The sequence below is a fragment of the Triturus cristatus genome, chromosome 1_1, assembly GCF_964204655.1.
Source record: "Triturus cristatus chromosome 1_1, aTriCri1.1, whole genome shotgun sequence".
Taxonomy (NCBI): domain Eukaryota; kingdom Metazoa; phylum Chordata; class Amphibia; order Caudata; family Salamandridae; genus Triturus; species Triturus cristatus.
In genome coordinates, this window is record NC_140579.1 from 123,561,717 (window position 1) to 123,587,942 (window position 26,226).

Consider the following 26,226-nt stretch of genomic DNA (forward strand, 5'->3'; position numbering starts at 1 on the left):
CTATTCCATGCAGTGAATTCACTCATGAGTGCATGGCTCTGGTGGATTCCGTGCAGTGAATTCACCTGTGAGTGCACGCTCCGGTGGATTCTGTGCAGTAAATTCACCTGTGAGTGCGCTCCTCTGGTCTATTCCATGTAGTGAATTCACCTGTGAGTGCACGACTCTGGTGGTTCCCCCGTAGTGAATTCACCTGTGAGTGCACCGCTCTGATGGATGCAACTGTAAGAGTATTGAACAGCAGCCTATGAAAACAAATACAGATTCGGACTGTTGAGATCTAGTTACATTGATATGCCCATCATGGAGTGTATGCTGAACCCCTAGCTGGAGGAAAGGTTAGTTTGTCACAGCTCTCACGTTCTGCTTATCTACCAGCAAGCAGATTTATGACGAAGGTAATAAACAGCAAGTAATTTAGGGGCATATCAACAACAACCGGCGATAATTATCTCTAAGCGCACTTAGCGCTAGGATAATTATCGCCGGCTAGCGTGAATTTTTATCGCTGAGATAGCGTGCTATTAGCAACGCTTATCTCAATAGCGATAAAAATCCTCACACTAACAGGCTAACGTGAGATTATCGCTGGAAACCCAGCGATAATCTCACGTTACCTTGTTGATAGGGACAGGCAAACTTAGCCATGATATCCTCCTTCCATAGGATATCATGGCTAAGTTGGAAAAATACCAGACTTAAAAAAGCAGCGTTAACCGCGGTTAGCGCTGCTTTTTTTGTCTCTAACAGGGTTAGCGACATTCTTGATAATAGGAGAAATGTCGCTTAGCGACATTTCTCCTATTATTGTACTCTGGAACGCCCCCTTTGCATCTCATTAGAGATGCAAGGGGAAGCGTAGAGTAAAAGGGTGCTAACATGCAAATTTGCATGTTAGCACCCTGTTGTTGATAGGGTGCTAGTTTTATCTCTGCTTTTTTGGCTTTTAAAGCCAAAAAAGCAGAGATAAAGCCCTTGTTGATATGCCCCTTAGCCTGTTGGCAGGAGCTGGGCAGCAGCTGTGAGTGGAGGAAGGAACAGACATCTGGCACAAACCTATGGGGGCACTTTGCTGCTGGAAACCAGGGTTCGAGCCTCGAGGTCGCGTCCACATCCTGTGATTCTGGGCAAATCATTTAATCTCCCCGTGCCTGAATATGTAATGTAAATACGGTGCTCGCGTACAGCGCTCCAATACCTTTGGGTCGAGTTCGCGCTATATAAAAGATGCAAAAAAAAATAAAAATCTATAAAATTAGATTTTTCAGGGTTTGAGTAAGGTTAATGAACAAAACACCTTCACTGCAATACTTGGTGATATAATATAGGAATGCCCCGCAAAGTGGTATTCCTCTAGATCTCATGCTGACTTAGATTAGGCTGGGGGGGTCGTCACACTGATGATTTTCAGCATCACATTGATTTTACGATTATTTACTACTGACACAACACCTGTAAAAAAATAAATAAAGCGCAATAAAGCGATTTTGAAAATTGGAGCAGTGTGCGCCACGCCTTTTGTTATAAGTGCATTTGAAAGAATATATATATATATATATATACACCATACAGCAGTCTGTTGGTATGGCCAGGTCCTTTTAACTCCAACCAGAAGATCCACAGTGTGGAGGCTTCAATAAATCAGCGTGATTATTTTACAAATTGGCAACAAACATCCCAACGCGTTTCGGAGCCTTCGCTCCTTGGTCACGGGTTAGGTTTTACTTTCTTTCATTTCTCTTTTAAAGAGACCACCACAAGTGCTGTCGTGCAAGTCAAAAACATAGAAAACAGATTGTTGTCAGTTTCTGCAATTTTCTTTTTGAATAAAGTTGCATTTGGGATAATGCGAGTGGTTTTAACAATAATGATTTGTTCGAATTAATGTGGGAGAATCCATAAAACAGGTAACTCCATGTGATAGCGTTCCACCAATAATGAATGTGGAACGCTATCACATGCAGTTACCTGTTTTATTATTATTTATTTATGCGTTTTTATATAGCCCAGACTTTACCCGAAGGTGTTAGAGCGCTCCACAATAGGAACAGTAACGTTACCTGAGGAAAAAATTACAAGTATGCATAGTACAAGAACAAATGTTACGTTACATGAGAAAAAATAAAACACTCGAATTATCTCCAAGCAGTGTTAACCGGAAACGAACTGTAGCAGTTGCTCGCATCGAGAAGTGCGTGAGTAGTGAAGAGTCGGAGGACCCCCCTCCCTGGTACCGGTACTACACAGGTGAGCGGCAACACTAACTTTGTGGTTTCGGGCTGGTTATTCCAAGGTGCGGGGTGCTAAACGGGAGTATAATTCACCCGAAGAGAGTTGGTCATTAACAGCGTGAGTGCTGGCATTTACTGCAGGATCCCCGAATGATTATAAAGGGATCGATAGTATGGCAACATCGAGAGAAGTTAAACGAAGGGAGGCAGGTAACAAGCTGTTTACACTATCTGCTTCATTAAGCAGTGAGAAGCCTGCCGACCAGAGAGGTCTCAATGAAGACCAGATCAAAAGGAAACTTCGGGACAGTGTATGGAAGGCATTGAAAAACAAGACAAGCCCGGCGGAGCGTGGCGCGCGCGCTTGGCGGGGGGAGCGCATTCCAGGCGGGGGAGCGGACCCTTTGAAGTGCTCCCAAAAGCGGAGTGCATGGCGGCACGATGCGCGTGATTGTGCGCGTGCTAGCCATGCAATCTGCTTTTGGGAGCACTTTGAAAAGACCCTTTACAATAGTCTCGCATTGCTATCGCTTACGCGATAGCAAGGTCGAGACCTAAAAAATGTGCAAAATGTTTAATGTCTTATCTGCTGTTTTCTGTATTATATTTTATAAAATGTGTACTGCTTCTCTGTCTATGTTCAGGGATGTGGTCTTTTTGAAAATACTGTTTACCCTTTTCTAAGGATATAACATAAGAGCAGCCCGAGCTGTCCATTTCTGTGACACTGAGCACCAGAGCCCCTTGTGAACCCCATCCAGGGTCTGACTGTGAAAACAAATCAGTCCAGGCACCAAGGCCGGGCTGGTGTACTGGGCATCGGAAGGGAGGCTGGTTTTATTACTGGAGGCTGCAAAACCGACCCCCAGTAACAAAACCTGCAGGGCTGTCCAGCACAATGACTCACTTCTCACTTTCAAAAACGCAAAAATTACTGCAGGATTCCTTGTAAGCCCAGCAGATTTCAGGCAACAATAAAAGAGTCAAGATTTATATCTCTGGTTGTTGATCTTCCTGTTGGAGAGAGATTGGAGTATTGTCTATTGCCAGTTTTGACCCATCCATTGTAGCGCAGAGGGTTAAAATGCCTGCTGCAAAGAACCTGTACCATACAAATCACAGAACTGTATTTAATGGGAAAGCTCAGTGGGTTACTGCTTTTGCCACAGAGAGCTGCATGCAAACTGCATGGTGAGGGTTTAGAAGGTATGTTTTTTCCCCAGTCATTCATTATCCTAATACTGCTAAAATTGGTTTGTTTGGGAAGAAATACATTCTTATTAGAAAAGCCAACTACTGTGTTACATTTTGAACCCTCGGGTTGTGTTCCAGATCTTAAAAAAATGCCAACCAGAATTGATGGCATGTGAATCCTAACACCTTCTAGCCCCTTTTGTCTTGTAAACATTTTCTAAACATTGATTTACACACGTATGATTAATTGTCTCTGTATGTGTGCATGATTTAAAGTGCTCCAAGTCCCTCACCGGTATGAGAGGCACTATAAAACAATTTAAACACATGTGAGAAAGGGGCAGTGGAGAGATGAGGGGCGCTGTTGGAGGGTGATAGTGAGGGATTCCTTGAAGGGCCCCAACAAGATTGTCGCATCCTGGTGCACCGTAAGGTCATCATTTACTGTTCTCTAAAAGCTAATACAATGGAATACATAATACAATGTGTTGTAGAATGCACCATTCATGTAATTTTTTCCAAAATTTTCTAGGGGAGAGAAGACCCTCTCCCCGTGTCCCTTTTGCAGTCATCAGGCTTGCTTGCTGCGTTCGCATGCATCACACTGTGCAGGGGATGGACACAAATTTGCCAGGGCTGCTTTGGGTTCCCAGTTTGGCCCTGTCTGGCACCAAATTAAAAGTGCCCCATTTAGCAAATGAGATATCTAAATAAGCATTGGCAAAGCCAATAGGTCTTGCCTTTGGGACCTCTTAGGTTTGTGATTTTGTTTTAGCAATGCATTACAGCCTAACTAATGTACGATTGTGTCGCCACAAAAAATAAAGTTGGATGTATTCTTCACTTCCCGAATGAAAATATAATTTTGCCTTTTACCCTCAAGAGCTCTTTCAAGTTTTTTGTGGGTAGGAGAGTTAGCAAGCCAGACAGTTCAAAAGGTATAGTTAGCAGGACACTTGAATACATAATGTCGATGTTTGAGCAGCTTGCTGGATACATGAATGTGGAGAAGCCCTGTGGGTTTCTGTGAGTCAGATCAGATTTTCCTCAAGAATACCTTAATCTTCTGAGCCCTGCTTATGCCCTTCCTTGCTGTCCACGAGTACGCCAAAGGCACACCTGTGTACACTAAGAGCACAGTTTTCATGTCCTCAACGTTTGAGGCAAAAAACACTCATTGATTTCTAAAAAAGGAGTGTCAAAACTAGAGTAGCCATGTCGTTCCTGCTTATATTTCGCACGCTTTACATAATCTTCCTGTGCCTATGAGTGTTTGCTTTTTCAAGGATGTTGTTACTTTTTTCAGGCAGTGCGTAATTTGAATTGAGTCACAGCCAGGTGTTTATAATGGGGCAGAATTGGGTTGTAGCTGAAGGCAATGCAAGTGTCTCTCAGTGGGACAGAAGGGTGCTCAAGGAGGATAGGATGTGGCACTACGGCCAGAGCTACAAAATCTGGAGCTGGGGAATCGGGCTTCATGACCAGTCCACCAGACCACTCTCCTGAGGGAGCACATTCCCCTACTAGACCTTAGAAGGCCATACAAGCCCTGGTCTCTTAGCACCAGCAGGTGGACCCTACCGGTGGCCAGTGTGGGTTAACCTTGAAGGCCTATCCACCACAATCCATACTGAAGTTCACCTACAGTCTTGCGGGTAGGCCTACGAAGCAGCACACCCTAGAACCGCAGTGACTTTGTCACTGAGGTCACAGGACCCTTGAGGCCAGTCCGCCTCACACATAGGTGCCTCCATTGGCCTTGTTCCAGTGGTATTAATGCAACTCACCAGGGATTGGCAATGCAGGATTTGCATGCACACCAGACTAAGGGGCATGTTTACAAGGGCCTTGCGTCATGCTTGCACCATGGAAAGTGGTAAATGCACGTCACAAATCTGCAAATCATATTTATGAAGCCACGCAAAGCCACTTTGAATGGCTTTGAATGGTTTCATAAATATGGAGTAAATCAACACAGCGCAAATTGCTGCTTTGACTTACTCTGCACAAGGGAGGCATTGTAGTGGGTGTTCCCACTCAACTCTCACGTTTTTTATGCATTCCCAGATTTACAAGGACTTGTAAACCTGGGACTGATTCAAAATCCGACGCCTCCCCAAGGGAGGCACAACAAGGAGAAAAATCTTTATTTCTCCCTGTTTTCCTCTTTCTATATGTGCAGCACTCATACAAAGAGGTAAAAGCCTCTCAGGTTTGCTTTTGTGCACAAAAAACAATGCTGCATGCAATGGAGGCACCCTTGCACCATGGTGCAAGGGTGCCTGCGTTGGCGCTAGGCTGACGAAACGGCACCAGCACACTTGGAAAGGGCAGGAATGCACCGTATTGGATAAAGACGGTGCATTTCTGCCCTTTCCCTGTGACCCAGGGCAGCACAGCAAAGTAACTTGATGCGTTGCACCACCATTCCCGTAAATATGTCCCTAAGTTCGCAAACTTCACGGTGTCCCTTTGCTTCAAGCAGTAAGCACTTTTAACATGTGCTGCCTGCTTTTGGGCCGCTGCAATTACGCAGCAATGGAGGGCAAAATTATGTTGCAGTGTTGACTAAATTATGCAGCAAAGAAAGACTGCAGCCTAATGTGGTACATTTTCTGATACTTTGTTATTTTTACACATACTAACAGTCTCTGTAAAGCTTTCGCCTCATTAATAGCAGCCCTGAGAACGTGACCAGTCAACCTTTGTAAAGGGCCCTCCACTTCACAGCAACACAAGTCACGTTGTTTTGATCCATTTGAGATGCAAACTAATTTTTAGGTAAAACCATCAGCTTATGAAGCAGATGGTGCTTTATGTGGCAAACACGGCAGCGTTATAATTATGTGGAAAACATTTGCAAACTAGGATATTTTACCATTCATGTTTGAACTTCTCTCATGCAGTCTCTGGTGGGTGGTATTCCTATACACCTACAGTGCTCATGGAGAGACAAAGGAGGAAGGTGCCTAATAGTGATTGCAGAGGATAGTAGCCTGTAGGGGAGAAAATAACTGATTGAAATAATCTGAGGACCACTACCTATGTTTGAGTCTCATAATTTCAGAATTGATGCATTTGCAATTCTGATAGCTATCTAACTTGAGTGGTAATTACACAAACTACTCATAAAATAGATGTATCTCATTCATCTGATACTGCTAAAAGCATCTGCAAAACCAACAGGTCTGGGTTGTTTTAGAGTGGTAGGTCTAGATACAATAACAGGAAACTAAGAGGCATCTAATGCTGGCTTCATGACATGTTGCGTGAAGCATGTAAAAACACATGAATACAATTTTGCATTGACCGTGGGGCACAGAATGATGTCATCAACAGTGCTCCCCAACACGTGGGGCTTCCTGTCATCGAATCTAAAGTCAATTATTATGTTCAGAAATGGTTAGAAAAAGGGAGGAGAAGTGCTAATGAAAGAAACTGCATGGCTCGGACACAAATGGCTTATGATTCCATCTATATGCGTATTTGGGACATTCTGTGATTGAATACGTATCCCACATTGTAAATGAATTTTAATGTCAAAAACTCATCTATTAAACCTCAAATAAATGTGTATCTATTGGTTGCATTAAATAACATCATAAGCTGTAACTCGTCAGTGAAATGCCAAACATACTAAAAATTGGGATGTTTTGCTCTTTTTTTTTAGCCACACCTCTGACTCCGCCCACTGACCCAATCCTTGGAATATTCCCGCCCCCTGATGCCACGCCCACAGTTCCCCTACTTTTTTTTCCCCACTTCCACCACTGGTGGTGAAGGATTGTTGGCAGCTGACAGTTGTTGGAGAACCAGGGTCCCTGGTGCTGGTCGCAGACGGGCTTGCCTTCGGCGTGCCAGCTGCGCACCTGCTGCGTGCGGCTGCCATTAAATAGGGAAGGGGGAGGAAAGTGCAGCTGTGAGGCGGGAACCGGCATGGGGGAGGGGCCGCGGGGAAAAGGGTGGCGAGATACTGGCATGGAGGACACAACAAGGGCACAGGAACAGAGACAGGAAAATAAAGAAAGAGGGCAGAATAAAATTAAAAGCAGAAATTAAAGACCCAAAAAGACAAAAGACAGGCAAAGGAAGAAAACAGGGACACAACACGAAGACTGACAACAGCGGACCCAGCAGAAGAGCAGGGCTCTCCCACTGGACCACCAGGGATGAGGCGCAGGCAGGAGCCTGCGGGTGGAGGAGGGCCTCGAATACCTACCTTACAGAGGTGAAAGGGGCAGCGGCACAACAGCGGAGCTGCTGGTGCAGAGAGCTAGGTCTCCGACCAGGAGGTCTTAGGTGACTAAGTGTCAGGACGGGGCAGGGCCAGCACTGCCGAATAGCACAAGCCGGGAGCTTTGCGCTTTAAAATGCTCATGCCTCTTTGTTTGTCTGTCTTGGGCCAGACATGCGCATTTTAAAGTTCTCTAACCTAGCTGTCTTAGACATCTGAGTTAGAGAAAGCGCAGGCCTCCAGTGTTCTTAGGAGAGCTGAGAGAGACCGCCCTAATCAATCCTGGCCCTGCTTCCATGCTGTGAAAGCAGCGCCAGGATGGGGTAGTACAGTTTCCTGCATTGAGAGCTTCCTAGAAGACACCCGAGGGAGGAGGACGTCGAGCTACGAAGTTAAGTGAATTTTTGTTTTTGGTTCCCGGCACCCCCCCCCCCCTCTCCCCCGTCTCACCATCACCACCCTCGGTACAAGCCAGCCACCACTTTTCTTTTTAGGAGAAGGGCTGCTGCGTTCTGCAGAAGCTGGAGATTTTTTTTAGAGAATGTTGTTGGATGTCCTGATAGAGGGCATTGCAATAGTCTAGCTTGGACAATACTTCAGTAATCAGGACAACGCTGGTGTGAAGAAGTCAACGTAGCTTTATTGAAGAGTAGATAAACAGGCAAGTATCTTCAATATATCACAAGTGTAGATCTCTGTCAGCAGTCCTAAGTATCCATCAACAGTACCACCGGGAGCAGCCTGCTAGCTGCTCACCCCAATCCATCCAACTATCATTCTGCTCCAGCCACCCAAGCATTCCACACACAGCCCACACACCAAACATTCCACTCAGAACACTCACACAGGCTGAGCAGCTGGGTGCGAGTTATCATAAGAGCTAGATAGTAATAGGAGAATACTACAAATACCAATGCAATCACCATTGATTCCTGCAAATCAAAGGGAATAAAGGGAAGGATTTTCCTCAGAGTTTTCATGATAAAGAACCAGGCCGGGGTGAGTTTGTTTATCTAATCTTTAAATGAAAGATCAAGGACCAAACCCAGGATCGAGACCGGAGTGGGGCCAGGGTGAAGCGATTGGGGCCACATGGACGGGTTCCGAAATGAGAGGTCTTTACCAAAAAGAAGGACCTCTGTTTTCTCCGAATTTAACTTCAGACTATTATGTTTCATCCATTTGACAATCTCACCCATGCAACTATTGAAGCGATGTGAGGCTTCCTCCACATTGCTAGAGATGGACACAATAATCTGAGTCTCGTCTGCTATGAAATTGTTGAGAAACCAAAAGATTTGATCCGTTTGGCTAGCGGGGGCCACATAAACATTACAAACGGTGGGGCTCAGTAACAACCCTTGTGGAGCTGTAGCTATAGTAAGTCAAGACAGTGCAACAAGTATTTAGAACACGTTTCTTTTGTTCTTTTATGCTTCTTTTTCGCTCCTTTTGTTCTCCGTCTTTATATACAGGTTTACAAGCCACAGGTTACAAGCCAACACATGCTTCGTCGCCAGCACGGGGATTAACCCCGTGACTTTTTCACCAGGAGGAGGAGGGGTGAGGGATGCCTTACCTGGTGGAGGGGGGTATGGAGTATTGCTGCACTGTTGACCCCCCTCCCCCTGAGGTCCTTCCCTGGCGTTCTGTTGCAGCCCCCCTCCCTCCCTCCATTACTTCTTCTCCCCCCTCGGGGTCCCTCTCTGGGGTCGCCCCGTTTATTTGTAAGAGTGACATACACTGTAGAGGGGGGAGTGGAGGACTGGGGGGGGGGGTGTCTTTGTAGTGCATGAGGTGGGTCAGTGTTGTGTGGGGGTGCGGTTGGAAGGTATCACATGTGGGGGTGCACGCTTTCTCCTCTGACCCCTGTCCCTCTCCCCCCCCCCAGGCTCACACTCTTTCAGAGCTTTCTACTCCACCCTCTCAGGGCCCCTCCCTGGGGTCCCCCAGTTCTCCGTGGTGGGGTACGTGGATGATGCCCCCATCATGGGTTACACCAGTGAGAGCCGCAGGATGGGGCCCCGGGCCCCCTGGATGGAGAGGCTCACGGCCGAGGACCCCCAGTACTGGGAGGGGGAGACGGAGAGAAACCGAGGGAACGAGCAGGTGTTCAAGGCCAATGTGAGGACCGTGATGGACCGAGTCAACCAGACTCGAGGTGAGTGGGGGGGGCAGATGTGGGAGTTAAGGGGGGTTTGGAAGAAGGACACGGGAAAGGGAGGGGGTAACGAGCTGCCCGTGATGTATGGCTATGAATTGAGCTTTACTTGGGGGGTGGAGACCCAGGAAGAGGGGGTAAGAGGTCAGGGGGCAGTGTTTGGGGGTGAGAGGAGGTCAGGGGGGCAGTGTTTGGGGGTGAGAGGAGGTCAGGGGGCAGTGTTTAGGGGGTGAAAGGGGCAGTCATGTAGAGTATTTTCAAGCACAGAAGCTGTGATTGGTGTTTATGTGGGGGGGCGGGATCCGAGGGTCTCTCTGTTCCTCGCTCCTACTGTGACACTATCTGTGTTGCCCCCTTGAGGTTTCTCACTTTGCCCTTAAGTTAAAGGGATAGCCTCATCGGGTGGAGTGGGGGGGGGGGGTTGTGTCTCGCCTCTGCCTCCAGGTGTCACTGTCAGACCTCCCCTCAGCCCCTCACTCTTTCCCCCCTCCCTTAGGAATTCCGGGCGTGAGCTCCGGGTGACACACGCCCCATGGGGCGGTTCTTGTGTCTCCTCACTGCAGTGGCGGCCCCCTCGAAGAGTGGGGGTGTTGAGGGGTGCTGGTGATTGCCCTCATGCTTCTCTACCCCTCACTCTCCTATCCCCTCCCCCCAGGTCTCCACATTATTCAATACATGTCGGACTGTGAACTCCGAGGGGAGGGAAGGGGGCTGTGTCTCCCCTCAGACTCTGCCTGAGGGTGTCGTACCTCTCCTCAGCCCTCACTCTCCTCTCCTCTCCCCTCCCCCCAGGTCTCCACATTATTCAATACATGTTGGGCTGTGAACTCTGAGGGCAGGGGAGGGGACGGGGGTTTGTGTCTTCCCTCAGCCTCCAGGTGTCAGACCTCCCCTCAGCCCCTCACTCCCCCCCCTCAGGAATTCCTGAGCTCCGGGTGACACACCCCATGGGGCGGTTCTTGTGTCTCCTCACTGCAGTGGCGGCCCCCTCGAAGAGTGGGGGGTTGAGGGGTGCTGGTGATTGCCCCTCATGCTTCTCTACCCCTCACTCTCCTATCCCCTCCCCCAGGTCTCCACATTATTCAATACATGTCGGACTGTGAACTCCGAGGGGAGGGAAGGGGGCTGTGTCTCCCCTCAGACTCTGCCTGAGGGTGTCGTACCTCTCCTCAGCCCTCACTCTCCTCTCCCCTCCCCCCAGGTCTTCACATTATTCAATACATGTTGGGCTGTGAACTCCGAGGGCAGGGGAGGGGACGGGGGTTTGTGTCTTCCCTCAGCCTCTGCCTCCAGGTGTCTGTTCCTATCAGCCCCTCACTCTCCTCTCCCCTCAGGTCTCGGCATGATCCAGGGGATGTACAGCTGTCAGCTCCTGGATGATGGCTCTTGGGGGGGAGGGAGAAGCGAGGGATTTTCTTGGCTCAAGGCCCTGACTCTAACCACCCCCCCCCCTTCTCAGCTGTCATTTCACCTCTGGTCTCCGCACCTTCACTTTACTCTCTGTAGCCCCCCCCCCTCAGGCACAGTCTGTCTGCCCCACCCTCCAGAGGGGGGGGGGGGGGTGGGGGCTGTGTCTCCTCGCTATCTGTGCCTGGAGGTGTCTGTTCCTCTCAGTCCCTCACTCTCCTCTCCCCCCTCAGGTCTCCACAGTGTCCAGTGGATGATCGGCTGTGAGCTCCGGGAGAATGTTCTGGGGGGCGCGCGGGTGTGTTTCCCCAGCCGCTACCTCCAGGTGTCAGACCTCTCCTCAGCCCCTCACTCTCCTCTCCCCCCTCAGGTCTCCACGTGGTTCAGTCCATGTACGGCTGCGAGCTCCGGGAGGACGGCTCCGTGGGGGGGTTCCGTCAGGACGCCTTTGACGGACACGGCTTCCTCAGCTTTGACAAGAACAGACTGACCTGGACGGCGGCCATGGATGCGGTCAGGATCACACAAGACCGATGGAACTCGGAGAGGATCATCGCCCAGCGACTGAAGGACTACCTGGAGGAGAGGTGCATCGAGTACCTGAAGAAATACCTGAAGCTGGGAGAGGAGCGGCTGCAGACAGGTGGGTTATGGGGGTTTATATAGCGCTTACTGCCCCCACCAGGCACTGACTCATCTTTGTGCACAGGCACTGGCAGTGCAGAGAGGTGGGTTAGGGGGGTTTATATAGCGCTTACTGCCCCCACCAGGTACTGACTCCTCTCTGTGCACAGGCACTGGCAGTGCAGAGAGGTGGGTTAGAGGGGTTTATATAGCGCTTACTGCCCCCACCAGGTACTGACTCCTCTCTGTGCACAGGCACTGGCAGTGCAGAGAGGTGGGTTATGGGTAATTATATAGCGCTTATTGTCCCTCACCAGGCTTTGACTCCTTTCTGTGTACAGGCACTGGCAGTGCAGACAGGTGGTTTATGGGGGTTTATATAGCGCTTACTGCCCCCGCCAGGCACTGACTCCTCTCTGTGCACGGGCACTGGCAGTGCAGAGAGGTGGTTTATGGGGCTTATATAGCGCTTACTGCCCCACCAGGCACTGACTCCTCTCTGTGCACGGGCACTGGCAGTGAAGAGAGGTGGGTTATGGGGGTTTATATAGCACTTACTGCCCCACCAGGCACTGACTCCTCTCTGTGCACGGGCACTATCAGTGCTGTATGGCCCGGAGCTCGGGAGGGGTGCAGCGTTACACTGAGGGGTTTGGGTTTTTTTTTTAGCCCCTGCGAAGTCTGGTCTGCACCCCCCCACACTCTTTCCTTGCTCTCTACTCCCTCTCATTGTGGGGGGTGGAAGTGGGTGAGAATAGTTTTTCCACCTTTGACTTTGTTCCATGTTCCACACCAGGGCCGGCTTTAGCGCTGGGGCCGTCCGGTGCAACAGTCTTTTTTGCCACCCCCCCCCCCCTCATGACCACCTTCTCCATAGATTTCCTCCTTACCCCTCTCAAGCAGAACCCTAACCTCTCACTCACTAGTATTTCACCTTCTTTTATTGCTACTGGCAGTTCACTCGCACGGCTCTTTGCAGCAGGCACATTAACCCCTCTCAGCTACTTCATAATCAGTCAAAACTAACACTAGACAAGAGTCCCACCTCTCACATGCAGCAGCGTTAATCACCCGCGTCATCTTGACGATTTTATTGTTGCTTGAAAATTGCTACAGCATACTTTTAAATCTTTAATCCACCCCACTCCACTCTACCCCACTCCACCCCAATCTACCCCACTCCGTTCTACACAGCCTACCTCAGTTCATCCTTCCCACTCGACTCTACCCCACCCCAATCTACCCCGCTCCATCCTACCCACTCCACCCCAATCTACCCCACTCCATCCTACCCACTCTACCTCACTCCATCCTTCCCACTCCACTCTACCCTAATCTCCCCCACTCCACCGCAATCTCCCCCACTCCACCTCAGTCTACCCCACTCCACTCTACCCTACCCACTCTACCCCACTCCACTCTACTGCAATCTACCCGGGGCACACGTCCTAAAAAACAGAAGTGGGGGGACGCTGACGTCACGACAGGAAGTGACGTCACGAAAGGTGACTTGCACCATCAGACTCATTGCCTCCCCTCGCTCACCCCTTAGATGCGATTGCATCAGAGAAGCCAGTGCGTGAGCAGCGTTCTGAATGAGCTCCGATCTCGCCCCAGACAGGCCAAAGAGTGAATGTGTGGCTCCATTTGCTCCAGTTATCGAGCTCCCGGTAAAATAAGTGGGGGAACGCCATCCACCCGCGTGGTACCCCGACTCGAGCCCTGAATCTACCCCACTCTTCTCTACCTCACTCCATCCTTCCCACTCCACTCTACCCTAATCTACTCCACTCTACTGCAGTCTACACCACTCCACTCTACCAGATTCTACTCCACTCTACCCGATTCTACTCCACTCTGCCCCTATCTACCCCCTCCACTCTACCGCAATATACCCACTCCACTCTAATCTACCCCACCCCACTCTTCACCACTTCTCTCTACCCAATTCTACTCCAATCTACCCGATTTTACCCCACTCCACCTCAGTCTACCCCACTCTACCCGATTCTACCCCAATCTACTCCACTGTACCCGGTTCTACCCCACTCCACTGTACCCGAATCTACCCCACTCCAATCTATTCCACTCCACTCTACCGCAATCTACCCCACTCCACTCCAATCTACCCCACTCCACTCGATTCTACCCCACTCCACCTCAGTCTACCCCACTCTACCCGATTCTACCCCTATCTACCCCACTCCACCCTATTCTACTCCACTGTACCCGAATCTACCCCACTCCACTCTACCGCAATCTACCCCACTCCACTCTACCTCAATCTACCCCACTCAACTCTACCCCACCCCACTCTACCCCACTCCAGTCTACCCCACTCCATCCTACCCACTCTAATCTACTCTACCCCAATCCAAATTACCCCACTCAAGTCTTCCCCACTCTACTCACCCCCCACTCCACTCCACTCTACCCCACTCCACCCCACTCCAGTCTTCCCCATTCTACTCAACCCCCTCTCCACTTTATCCCAATCTACCCCACTCTAAGCTAAGGGGCAGTCGAATGTCGACACACATTGAGACAACATTTAACAGGTAGAATAGTCGACTATACCTTGGAGTTTCCATCTCTGCCCCAGCAAGACCCTATATCAGAGCCCATTCTAGATATACATCTCAGTAGTAACTGTAGGTCTGATACTACAAGCATCGTGGATCACACAGGAGATATGGGAGATCCCGGCTGCCCCTTTCACTCCATGTCTGTTCTTAGGCAAGACCACCAACACACTGTTCGCCTGAATGAATTCTCTGGAAAATGCCCTTGCCTCAGTTAATAATGTGGTGGGGTCCACAAAACTCCACAGAAACAGAGATTGGAAACAGAGGAAACACTCATTAATGAAGCCGCCCACTGGGTGAGGGAGGTCAGACACTGGTATTCAGTCACATGGAGGGACATCCAGGAGCGTGGAGACTGAGGGACCCGAGGGTCCATGTGACTACATCACATACAACTCTTGAATGAGGATCTTTCATCCACATCGAGTACAGAACATTTCCTCCCTCGTGCACAGGCGTAGAGACGGTGCAATACACCAAGCCATCGATGGCCATTATAGGAGACTCAACACCTCCTGCCTTGTGCACAATACACCAAGCCATCGAGGACCCTTATAGGAGACTCAACACCTTCTGCCTTTTACGCAATACACCGAGCCATCGAGGACCCTTACAGGAGACTCAACACCTTCTGCCTTGTGTACAATACAACCAGCCATTGAGGGCCCTTACAGGAGACTCAACACATTCTGCCTTGTGCACAATACAACCAGCCATTGACAGTTGAAGGCATATTTATGAAAAAGAGGCGCAGCAAGTCACTTTGCTGCGCTGCAAGTCACCTTGCTGCGCTGCGTCACTGGGAAAGGGGAGGAATGTGCCATATTTAAGGCTATACAGCACATTCCTGTCATTTCCCCAGCGCTGGCGCACAATGGGCTGCCTAGCGCCAATGCAGGCACCCTTGCACTATGGTGCAACGGTCTCTGTGTTGCATGCAGGATTGTGTTTGGGGCACCTTCCTGCACAAACATAATCATAAGAGGCTTTTTTCTCTTTCTATGTGTGCTGCAGAATTAGGATAGAGGACAAACGAAGAGAAATCGTGATCAACAAGTGTATCAGCAAATACATAAACAGCACAGCGCGTTACAGCAAGTTCTCTTTTTTTAAATTTAAATAGTTTTTATTGCCATTTGCCATTTTAATACAATATATTGCAATCCCCCCTCCCCCCACAAAGACCAAGATCAAGAAACATCTTCAGATAAACCACCTTTAGTATAAACATTATAGAAGTAGTCTCTCGCAGCGTGTAAATTTGATGGTCCAAAAAGACAAAGAGAAAAAGAAAACTAAGGAACAGAGGAACAGAAATTTGCACATCCACTTTCGCCTTAGGATTAATCCCTTCGAAATATTACCCTTGGCAGTGATCTTCTATCCAGAGTAACAAAGGTTCCCAAATCATCATTCCTCTTTGTTTTTTCTTAAGTCCCTTGTTCTTATAAATTGCCACCTCCACATTGCATATAGCAAGTAATCTAGCCCTCCATTGAGTGGAAGATGGCGTTTGGGGATCAAGCCATGCGGTGGCTATACACAATCTAAGAACCGCCATTGTTACAAATATCAGCCCCTGTTGTTGTATTGGGCGCTCAATAGCAGCCACTCCTAAGATCATTTCTTCACTAGAGATAGTAATTTCTTCCTGAAATAGATCTGAAATGAAATTAGATATTTTTATCCTAAGATTCGTAAGTGATGGGCACGTGGCAAACATGTGAATATCGTTAGCTGCCGCCAATGAACAGAGTGGACAAGCGGTTCCCAAGCCAATTGCCCATTTGCCCATTTTATACGGTGTATAATACAAGGCAAAAAATGTTTTATAGAATTGTGCTTGTAATTTAATTGACATTAACAGTATTTGTGCAAGCTCTAATGCTCGCTCCGGTATTGCTCTCTGTACGAATACGTTAGTCTGCCATCTAGTAAGATGTTTATCGAGATCATCCGGGAAACTACTGATAAGGTCCTTATATATTTCCCCAATTCTAGGAGTAGATTCCAAGCATAATTTATCTATTAATATGATATTTTGAAAATTACAACGCCCCCCCATTTTCTTAGACAAGAAATCCCTGACTTGTAAGTACTTGAAAAAATCCCTATTGCTATCGTTATAATCATTGCGAAGTTCTGAAAAGCTTTTCAATCGGTTTTCCATATAGATGCAACCAAGTTGGGTAATCCCTGCCCTGTTTCACCTAGACATATAACCATCATGAAATATCTCAGAAAGATCAGAGTTGCCACTAATTGGAGTGTAACATGAGAAGCGTCCCAACCCTAGGAATTTACGGATATTGCTCCAAACTTTCCAAATTCCCTGAATAGTCTTGAGTTTAGTTTTCTTAAAAAAATTATCATTCATATGTCTCCATAAACACCCTTTACTTCTATCTCCTAATACCATTTCCTGTGGGGTCGGGATCTCACAATGATTCGGCTCAATAACTATCAGATTTATACAGTATTTGGCCACTGTTGCCCAATAATAGATCCTAAAGTTAGGCAACGCTAACCCACCTCTTTCTTTTGGTAACATAATCCATTTTAGTGGTCTTCGTGGTTTCTTAAATCCCCAAATAAATCTGGCAAACAAAGATTCGATGTTTTTAAAGTAATATGGGGAGAACTCGAGACAAATTGTTCTGAAGAAGTATAAAAATTTAGGTAGAATCAGCATTTTAATCAAATTACATCTGCCACCAATAGTTAAGTGTAAATTATCCAATCTAATTAAGTCTTCTCTGGTGCGCACTATTAGTGGGTCAAGATTTAACTGTACAATTTTATCTACCTTGGCACTTATATTGACACCTAGATAAATAGCGTGTTCCACAACTCTCTCGTCTTCCATCTCCACTTTGTCGTTAATGATTATTTGAGTTTTCCCGGTATTTAGTTTATACCCAGAAGTTTTGCCGAAACGTGTTGCTTCCTTCTCAACCATCTTAATTCCCTCCTTCGGATTGGTAGTAACTAACGCTATATCATCAGCGTAAGCTAGGACTTTGGTTTCATAGTTGTTAATCGTAATAGATGAGACATAAGGATGGTTATCAAGTTTACGTATAAATTGGTCGATATTTATTGCGAATAAGAGGGGCGAGCAGGGACACCCCTGTCTAGTTCCCCTCGTAATCATAAAGTTCTCAGACATATTCCCGTTTATCACTACGCTGGCCCTTGGATTGACATATAGTCCTTGGATAGCTTTGATAAATCCCTTTGTTAATCCTCGATCTGACATTGCTGCCCATAAGAACTTCCAGGAGACCCTATCAAATGCCTTTTCTGCATCCAGAAGAATAAGGGCCATAGGGACTCCTGTAGTTTCTGCATAGTCAAACAAAGAGATAACTCTCTGTATATGATCGCTTGTTGATCTGCCGGGGACAAATCCGTGTTGTCGGGCTGACACAATTTTATGGATTATAGGTGCTAATCGCCCTGCAAGGAGTTTGGAATAAATTTTTGAGTCACCATTGATCAAGGTTATTGGGCGATACGAGCCCATTTCCAACGGATTTTTGTTTTTCTTCAGAAAGATCATTATTTTTGCTAAAGACCAAGACGGTGGTGGGTTTCCTCCCTGAACTATAGACTTAAAAAGTTGTAGCATGATAGTTTTTAATTGTTCTGTAAATTCGAGGAAAAACTCTGTAGGGATTCCGTCTACACCTGCTGCTTTGCCAGCAGTCAGGGATTTCATAGATAATAGAATTTCCTCCCAACAAATGGGAGAGTCCAGTAAATCCTTATCTTCTTGTTCAAGGTGTTCGGCCAGCTCTTTATCCAGATAGTCTCTAGGATCCTCTTGCCCTCCTAACGGTTCTTCATACAATTTTTGATAAAACATTTGAAAAGCAGTTCTAATATCGAGTTCTTCTAATCTCAATTCACCATTCCTATCATTTATAGCTTTTATCATATTTCCCGTCATCTCTTCCCTTGTACGAACAGCCAGCTGGTGCCCTACTTTCTTGCTGAGTTCATAAGTTTTCCCTTTGTATATCATAGCTTTAGTGATCGCTTTTTCCGTAAATATATCAGATATCTTGTTTCTAGCGATTGCAACTTGCGCTAGTCCTTCAGAACCCAGACCTGTTTGCAAAGCTATTATCAAATCTGCTTCAGCTTTATTCAGATTCTGATATAAAGAGGCTAGTTGTTCTTTACCTTTTCTGTTAGTGCGTACTGAGAATTGCAAAGTCTCCCCTCTGATACCAGCTTTCATTGCATCCCAGACTACCTCGACAGGAGCACTGCCCATGTTTATTTCTAAAAAAGATGGAATCCACTCTCTCATAAGAGGTCCAAAGGTTTCTAGTACGAATAATATTGCTACATGCAATATTCAATTCTAGAGGGTTATGGTCGGATAATACCCTTGGATGTTTCCTCATAGTGCAACCATCCCTGATGGAATTCGACAAAAGGATATAATCTAGACGGGCATGACGAGAATGGGGATGGGAAAAAAAAGTATATCCTTGATCTCTAGGATGCCCCAATTGCCATCCATCCAGCAGGCCATGTCGTTCGCACAAGTCTTTAAATGCTCTAAAGACTTTAGGTTTTCTCCCTTGATAATTAAATAAAGGATCAGCGGTCCAATCTCCGGGTAGGTGAAGGTTTAGATCACCACACACAATAAGAGGCAAGGGCCAATATACTAATTCACTAGAAATGCTTAGAAGGGTATCAGGGTCATCTCCTAGATTCCCATAAGCTGTACATAGAGTAACCGTATTCTGACCACTATTGTAGCGGCACTCAGTAATGGCCCATCTCCCAAGCTTGTCTGCAAGTGATCGACTAAATTGTAAGCCCCCTCCTTGAGCTAGAATGGCCACTCCTTTCGTACGAGTTCCCTGGGTGGATGCAGCTATAAGTTGAAACCCCAAGGCTTTCAACAGGTGTTGTTGGCCTCTCTCTATATGGGTCTCTTGTAAACAAACTATATTAGCTTCCATGGCTTGAAGACCTTCTGCTACGATTTGTCTTTTTTTTAGGTCGTTGAGCCCGCAAATATTTAGAGATACAATTCGTAATCTAGCCATCTATATTATAAATCTTACGTCGTGTAAAAATGATAGTTGTCGTTTTTAACCGCCATATTCTTCCTCCCTGGTCCTTGATCAGCATTTTAAATCCTACTAACAAATTTATTTCTTTTGATATACTAAAGGTACTCCCTTCACTGATTGACTTCTCTTGGTCGTCCCCCCATCCCAACCCTTCCCTCCCTTCCCTCCGTTCCACCTGTTTACCCACCCCCCCTCCCCCCCTTACCACCCTATGAGGCGTCCTGGGTCCTAGGTACCCAAGTGTGGGCATCGGTATGATCAGTGCGCCTGCGCTTGCCCCGTTGCCTAATTATATATACCATAAATATATCGACTAGAAAACAAAATAAAGGCCTTAATCCATTCAACCATTTCATTGCATATTAAAGCATAATCCCGGATATACCAAATATTAATATCATATTTGTATAACAAGTTTTTCGTTTGCCATCCCCAGCCCCTTTCCATAGTATGACTCCAAGTTTTAGCAAGATCCGCATGCCAAACCCTTTAAATTTTTTTATTTTTTTTTTGCCCTCTATTTGTCATTGTTTTGTTTTGCTTTCTCCGATATTTCCCTCAGATACGCCTCGGCCTGGATTTCACTTGAGAAACTTCGCGTTGTTCCCCTGAAGTTAATTTTTAAGCGAGCCGGATTTTGCAAATATACAAAAGCTCCAATTTGTTCAAAGGGGGTAAAAAGTTGTCTCATTCGCCAACGACGTTCGACAGTTGCATGTGCAAAATCTGGTCTGACAAAAAACATAAAGCCCTTGTGTTCTTTTTTACTAGTAGGCCTTGCTAAATCATATATAGCTTCGCGCAATGTAAAATTGCCAAAATTGACTAACATAGCCCTCGGATATTGAGGCGGCTTGTCAGAACGTTTTGATAAAGTAAGAGGAAATCTGTGGGCTCGTTGAATTTCTCTGTCCATATCCCATGAGCTGAGTTTCGGAAATACAGATTTAAGAAGATTGACCACGAAGCCCCTTGAATCACTTCCTTCTGCGCCCTCAGGAATCCCTAAAAAGCGTAAATTATTTCTCCTTGCTCGGTTTTCGTGATCTTCAACCTTGGCCATTAAGTCTTTTAATATTTCATCTTGTTCCTTTATCTGGGATTTAAGCTTGCCCACATCAGCTTCTAAATTATCTGTACGTACTTCAGCACAGCTCATTCTCTCAGACATTTCCGAACAGGTATTCCCCACTTTATTGATAGCCCCCTCCAGTTTTTGAATAGCCAGATGATTCCGATGGCTATCTTTTTTTGCATCTTTGTGAAGGGTTTTGATTGAGTCGAGGACTTCCCTCAGCGAGGGCTCTGTTGCTGTTCCCGAGCAACCGCCATATAGCTTTCGCATTTGCCCCCCTTCTTCTTCAGGTTTACTCATGATGATCTGCCTCCGTTCAGGTACGGCTTTTAATGTTGGGTGGGGGCTCTTGCGAGTCGATTTAGCTCTACTTGACGTTTGCTCCGTATTACTTCCCGGATCTGTTGTTTCCTCGTAGATTAGTTTAGCCTGCCTCTTGTTTCTAGTTCTTTTCTTTTCAATCTTTTTTCTGGGCGTTATGTCTTGTCCTTAATCATTCATATTTTTTAGATCCATGAAGTCTGATGCCTCCGGGCTTAGTCCTTCTGATTTCGAGTCCTCGCTAGCTTCACTCTCCTCGCTTGGCTCGCTAGAAATGGAGACCCCTGTTTCGTACAAATCCGAGTCTGATTCTTCGGAACTTACGTCGTTAGCTAGTGTGGGATTTACTCCTGAGGGCTGTATTTGTAGCTCTGAAGGAACATAGGCGTGGTTCTCTCTACCTGCCTTACGTTTAAGGCGTCTCTCGTTATGATCCAGTGTACTTGTGCCAGCTCTATAACCTTCAACATCGGGGCATGTGTCCACATTTAGATTTTGACTGGGACCCGTAGTGAATTAATCCCCTGCAACTCCCGATTCCAGGTGCACAGCCAAGTCTACACTGTCATAGACTCCCTCTTGCTTGTCTTGATGAGGCTTTAAGTTCTGTAATTTCTCATTATTAGCGCCAATACTTAGCCCAACCTTAGTGAGAGGGCTAAATAAATTGTCTATCCTAAGCTGAGAGTCTATTGATTGACCAGATGATTTGGCCGCAGCCTTCAAGTTTTTGATAGTTTGCATCCTTTTTGACTTTTTCTCTAGTAGCGCATCTTCTGTTTCGTTTCCCAGATCTTTCTCCTTCCCTTTTCTTTTCCCTTGATCATTGTCTTTATTTACATTCTTATCTGCATCACTGTTTTTAGTTTTTATATCTTGTTTTTTAGCTGTTACTTTGCCATCGTGTTTCCCCTCGTGGTTTTCCTTTGCCCGGGACCCCCTAGTTTCTGGTCTTCTTTGCAAGTCTTTTGCCGTCTGCGGGCATTGTTGGTTTCTCGTACCTTTAATAATTCCCTGACTTTCTGTCCTCTCTAATTTCTCTGACTTCTTTTCCAGGCTTTCTGGCATCGCCGTGTCCTCCGTGTTCTCACATCGAGTCATTTGTAGAGAATGTATGGCTTGTGACGAAAGACTTGTACTTTGGGAGGGATGTGGATTTAAGGGGACCTGAATGTCTAATACAGCTTTTTCTTGTATAGATTCCGATGTCAATAAGTCGTTTGCCGGGTCCTCTTTGCCTTTCCCTGAGCTCATGATATCGGCCATACCTGATGCCCGTACTAATCTAAAGGTCTGTGGGAATGGCAATGGTATTGTCAATGAATTTAGCGGCCTTGGCTTCGATGCTAGTTGATTGAATGTCTTTTGTCTATTCTTATTGGGTTTTTCACCAATACTTAAACTCACAGGGCTATATGCTCTTTCTCGAGCTACCCCAATTTCAATTTCGATTTCTGGTTTCGTATCAATAACCAAATTAATTACAAATGGTGCCGCGCTTTCAGCAGCTTCTAATGTATTAGCACGTGTTCCTTTGCCTCCTTTGAATCCTTTGGCTCCCCTTGCTCTCTTGACTGTCAGTCTTTTATTAGTCAGGAAGGGTCCTGTCTTTTTGAGACATTTCAGGTATATAGGGTGAAAATCTTGTTGGGCTAGTATTAGGACGGTCATGTGCGATACCAGAACGTGGCGTCCCGGCGTCCCCAAGCGTCTCTTGCTGGTATTCTTTTATTCTTATATTCTAGAATTCTTATGTTCTTGTGTTCTTATGTACTTATGTTCTTATGTTCTTGCGCTTATACAGCCCCCTTTTTTTTCTTTTTTGTAAACCCCCTAACTCAGACTAAGTTTTAGACTCAGACTCAGGCTCTAGCTAGATTCGAGACTAGATCAGGCCAGGCCAGGTTCAGGTTTCGGATTCAGATTCCGATCAGGTCCAGGTATATATAGATATAGATATAAATGGATTTATATTAGCAGAATAATAGCAGTATAATTCAATTACAGACCAGTTCAGTTCAGCACAAATCGGTTTCCTTTAGAAACTTCCTGCCCCAGATTTCCAACTCAATTCTCTCCTGACTCTATATTCTTTTTTTTTTCCCCTGACCTTTTATCTCCTCTATATCTTTTTATTTTTCTTATCTTTTCTTTTATCTTCCTTCCAAAGGGTTTTTTTTTTTTAAGGCTCTTATCCCACACGATCCGATAGTTCTGTCAGTATTTTTGCTAAATCTTGACTGACAAGCCAACCAACCAATGATATTGGCCTTGTCTTGTCGAGTAGCGTGCGAAATGTGCCTCCTTAAGCACGTCCAGCAAGTTCTCAACAATCATTTAAGGCCTGTGTTTTTAAAGTCGCCGGCGTTTCTATCCCCTTAAAACTGGCGGGATCGTCATCAGGACTCAGCGGGATACAAAGAGCCAGAGAGAGAGAGCTGAAACAATAATAGAGAAAGGATGATCAGAGTGGGGCTAGGAAACAGAAAAGTACAAAGTAGCCAGTACAAGGCATAGTCAAAAACTCTGAGACCGTACTTGCATTATGAAAGGTAATACAGTTGCTAAAGGAAGGGCCCTGGTGACAAGCCTTAGGAACAAGCCTTAGGAACAGAGTGGGCGGGAATGGTCTAAAGAAAAAGAAATGGAAACAGAGCTGCTTAAAAGCCTCCCAATGGGTAATCTTGGTGAAGGAAAGTGTGTGCAGTAGGATGGGATACACTGACCTGAGCTGGAAATGTGCTGAATACCCCTAGGGGGCTCTAATCAGCCCGCATTGGGAAGCACACGTGTGGTCTGGGTCTTAAGGATGAGTGACAGATTCCTTCAGTGGGCTCGAATCAGTCCAAAAATGCGACGGTGGAATGGAAATTCTAGTTGGCTGACTAGGGTGCTGGGTGACAAGGGAAAATAATTGATTTATTCCACTTGATGGTGATTCTCGCAAGGATTTTAAATAGCAAGAAGTCTTGGATAAGGGGGCCTAGGTTGCTAGCCGGGTCGCGTCGGTATAGTATGATGTCATCTGTGTATGGTTTAATCTGCCGGGTGTACGCTACACATGTAGGTGTAACCTGCAGGGTGTACGCTACATGTATAGGTGTAACCTGCAGGGTGTACGCTACATGTATAGGTTAACCTGCAGTGTGTACGCTACATGTATAGGTGTAATCTGCCGGGTGTACGCTACACATGTAGGTGTAACCTGCAGGGTGTACGCTGCATGTATAGGTGTAACCTGCAGGGTGTACACTACATGTATAGGTTAACCTGCAGTGTGTACGCTACATGTATAGGTGTAATCTGCCGGGTGTACTCTATATGTATAGGTGTAACCTGCTGGGTGTACGCTACATGTATAGGTGTAAACTGCCGGGAGTACGCTACATGTATAGGTATATAGACGACTACCTGGGGAACGGCTCCCACTCAGACAAGTGAGAATGTCTGAATTCCTGTGGATTACACAAGCCTTAGGGAAGTTCCGGTCTTGAGGAGGGATTCCCTAGTGAACTCCAAGCTTTTCCCTGGCCTCTCCAACGGGATGCCAGTCCCAGACTTCATCCTGCCCAATGGTGTGGTTCAAGGGAGCAAAAAGGCCACTAGTCCCTGCTACTTCCTCCTCCATATCTCTGAATTTTATTTGCCTTGGCAAGGAACCAGTGTAGAGTTTTCTGCCTTAATTCCGGGCTCTGGAGCCCCGGGGGCATCCTACCGGCATCCTGGTGAGTGCCATTGAAAGTGCCTACCTTCTGTGGCTGTTTTAGACGTGTTTTCAGTGTTTTCTACACACATCTTAGTGGTCCTATGTACCACTAAGGCAACATCGGGGTCCATGCCATGGTAATACTGTTCCTCCTTCCCGCAGTCTGCCTTCATGTGGTAGCCATGGTCCTCACCAAGATAACATCGGGGTCCATGCCATGGGAATCCTGTTCCTCCTTCCCGCAGTCTGCCTTCATGTGGTAGCCATGGTCCTCACTGTTAGACGGCGACCTCAGAGGAGCCCGGAAAGGGGGTCCTGACTACCCTGAGGCCCACCCTCAAAGTATCGTAGCCGGGCACTGGCGGGAGACTCCTCAGGAGGAGAAATCTCGTATCGAGGATCGTACTTCTGGCACCACACAACACAGAAACACCACACCGTGCGTTCTTAGGAACCAATCTTTATCAAACAGGTTAGCACTGCAAATATGTACAAGGAGAGCACGGGCTCAATGAGTCTCGGAAGGGATCGGGGGTAGCGGGACAGTCTCTGGTAAAAGGTTCAAGGCAAGGACGTACCCGGCGCACAGCTCACAATCCTCGAGCTGGGGGGTAAGCTGGTTGTCGTGGGGTCCGGCGGGACCGGTGGAGTCTGTGGAAGCCGCGAGTCACTCAGCGGGCTCAGGTACAAGTTCGGAGGTCTTACGATCTTCGGGGAGCCGCGAGTAACTCAGCAGGGCTCAGGTACAAGTTCAGAGGTCTTACGATCTTCAGGGAGCCGCGAGTCACTCAGCAGGGCTCAGGTACAGTTCGGAGGTCTTACGATCTTCAGGGAGCCGTGAGTCACTCAGCAGGGCTCAGGTACAATTCGGAGGTCTTACGATCTTCAGGGAGCCGCGAGTCACTCAGCAGGGCTCAGGTACAGTTCGGAGGTCTTACGATCTTCAGGGAGCCGCGAGTCACTCAGCAGGGCTCAGGTGGTTCTAAGTTCCAGGAGCCGCGACCGCGTCAGCAGGCTCTCGTTGTTCCAGCGTCAAATCTGCCGGACAGTCCCAGAGCACCCCTTGTTATAGGTCGACCCCTCTTTGATGTCCGGAGTCTGTGCAGGCAGGGGTCTTGTCACCTGGGGGTCGCTTGTCGGGGTTTCCTGCCATTGTCTTGTGATCTTTTCAGGGCCGGGTCGGGAGGAGTCCCAGACACCCAGCAGGCGTGGAGCCAGCCCTCAGGGAGGCCGGAGGGCCGATCGAAACCCATCGTCCCAGGGGAGTTCAAAGGTGCGATAGAAACTGCTCCTCCCTCTCTCATCCCCTGGAAGCGTGATGTCCTCCAGCCGGAGTGACGCCTCTAGGCCCGGGTCGCGCTGGGGCCGGGCGGCCATCTTGGTGCATGAAGTGGGCACGCGGACCCGGGGTGGCCGAAGGGAGAGAGGCCATGGACGAGGATGTCCGGGTCGGGTGCGTGTGTTCTGGTGGAAAGGATCGGTTAGGCCGGGGGATCGGGGCTGCCGGTACCAGGTTAGGTGGTGTGGGGACCAGTAGAGCCATGTTACGAGGCCGGGTCCAACACGCGTCCCCCCCAGCTGAAAGCCGG

At 47.3% G+C, this 26,226-nt stretch overlaps 1 protein-coding gene across 1 annotated transcript in view; it reads left to right on the forward strand.

Moving 5' to 3' along the window:
* LOC146869740 (uncharacterized) overlaps positions 1 to 26,226 on the forward strand; it is a 507,514-nt gene that overhangs the window by 467,131 nt on the left and 14,157 nt on the right. The window contains exons 10-12 of the mRNA XM_085640288.1: positions 2,150 to 2,247; positions 9,551 to 9,820; positions 11,598 to 11,870. Coding sequence (XP_085496414.1) covers positions 2,150 to 2,247; positions 9,551 to 9,820; positions 11,598 to 11,870 — 641 coding nt within the window. The remainder of the gene's footprint in view (positions 1 to 2,149; positions 2,248 to 9,550; positions 9,821 to 11,597; positions 11,871 to 26,226) is intronic.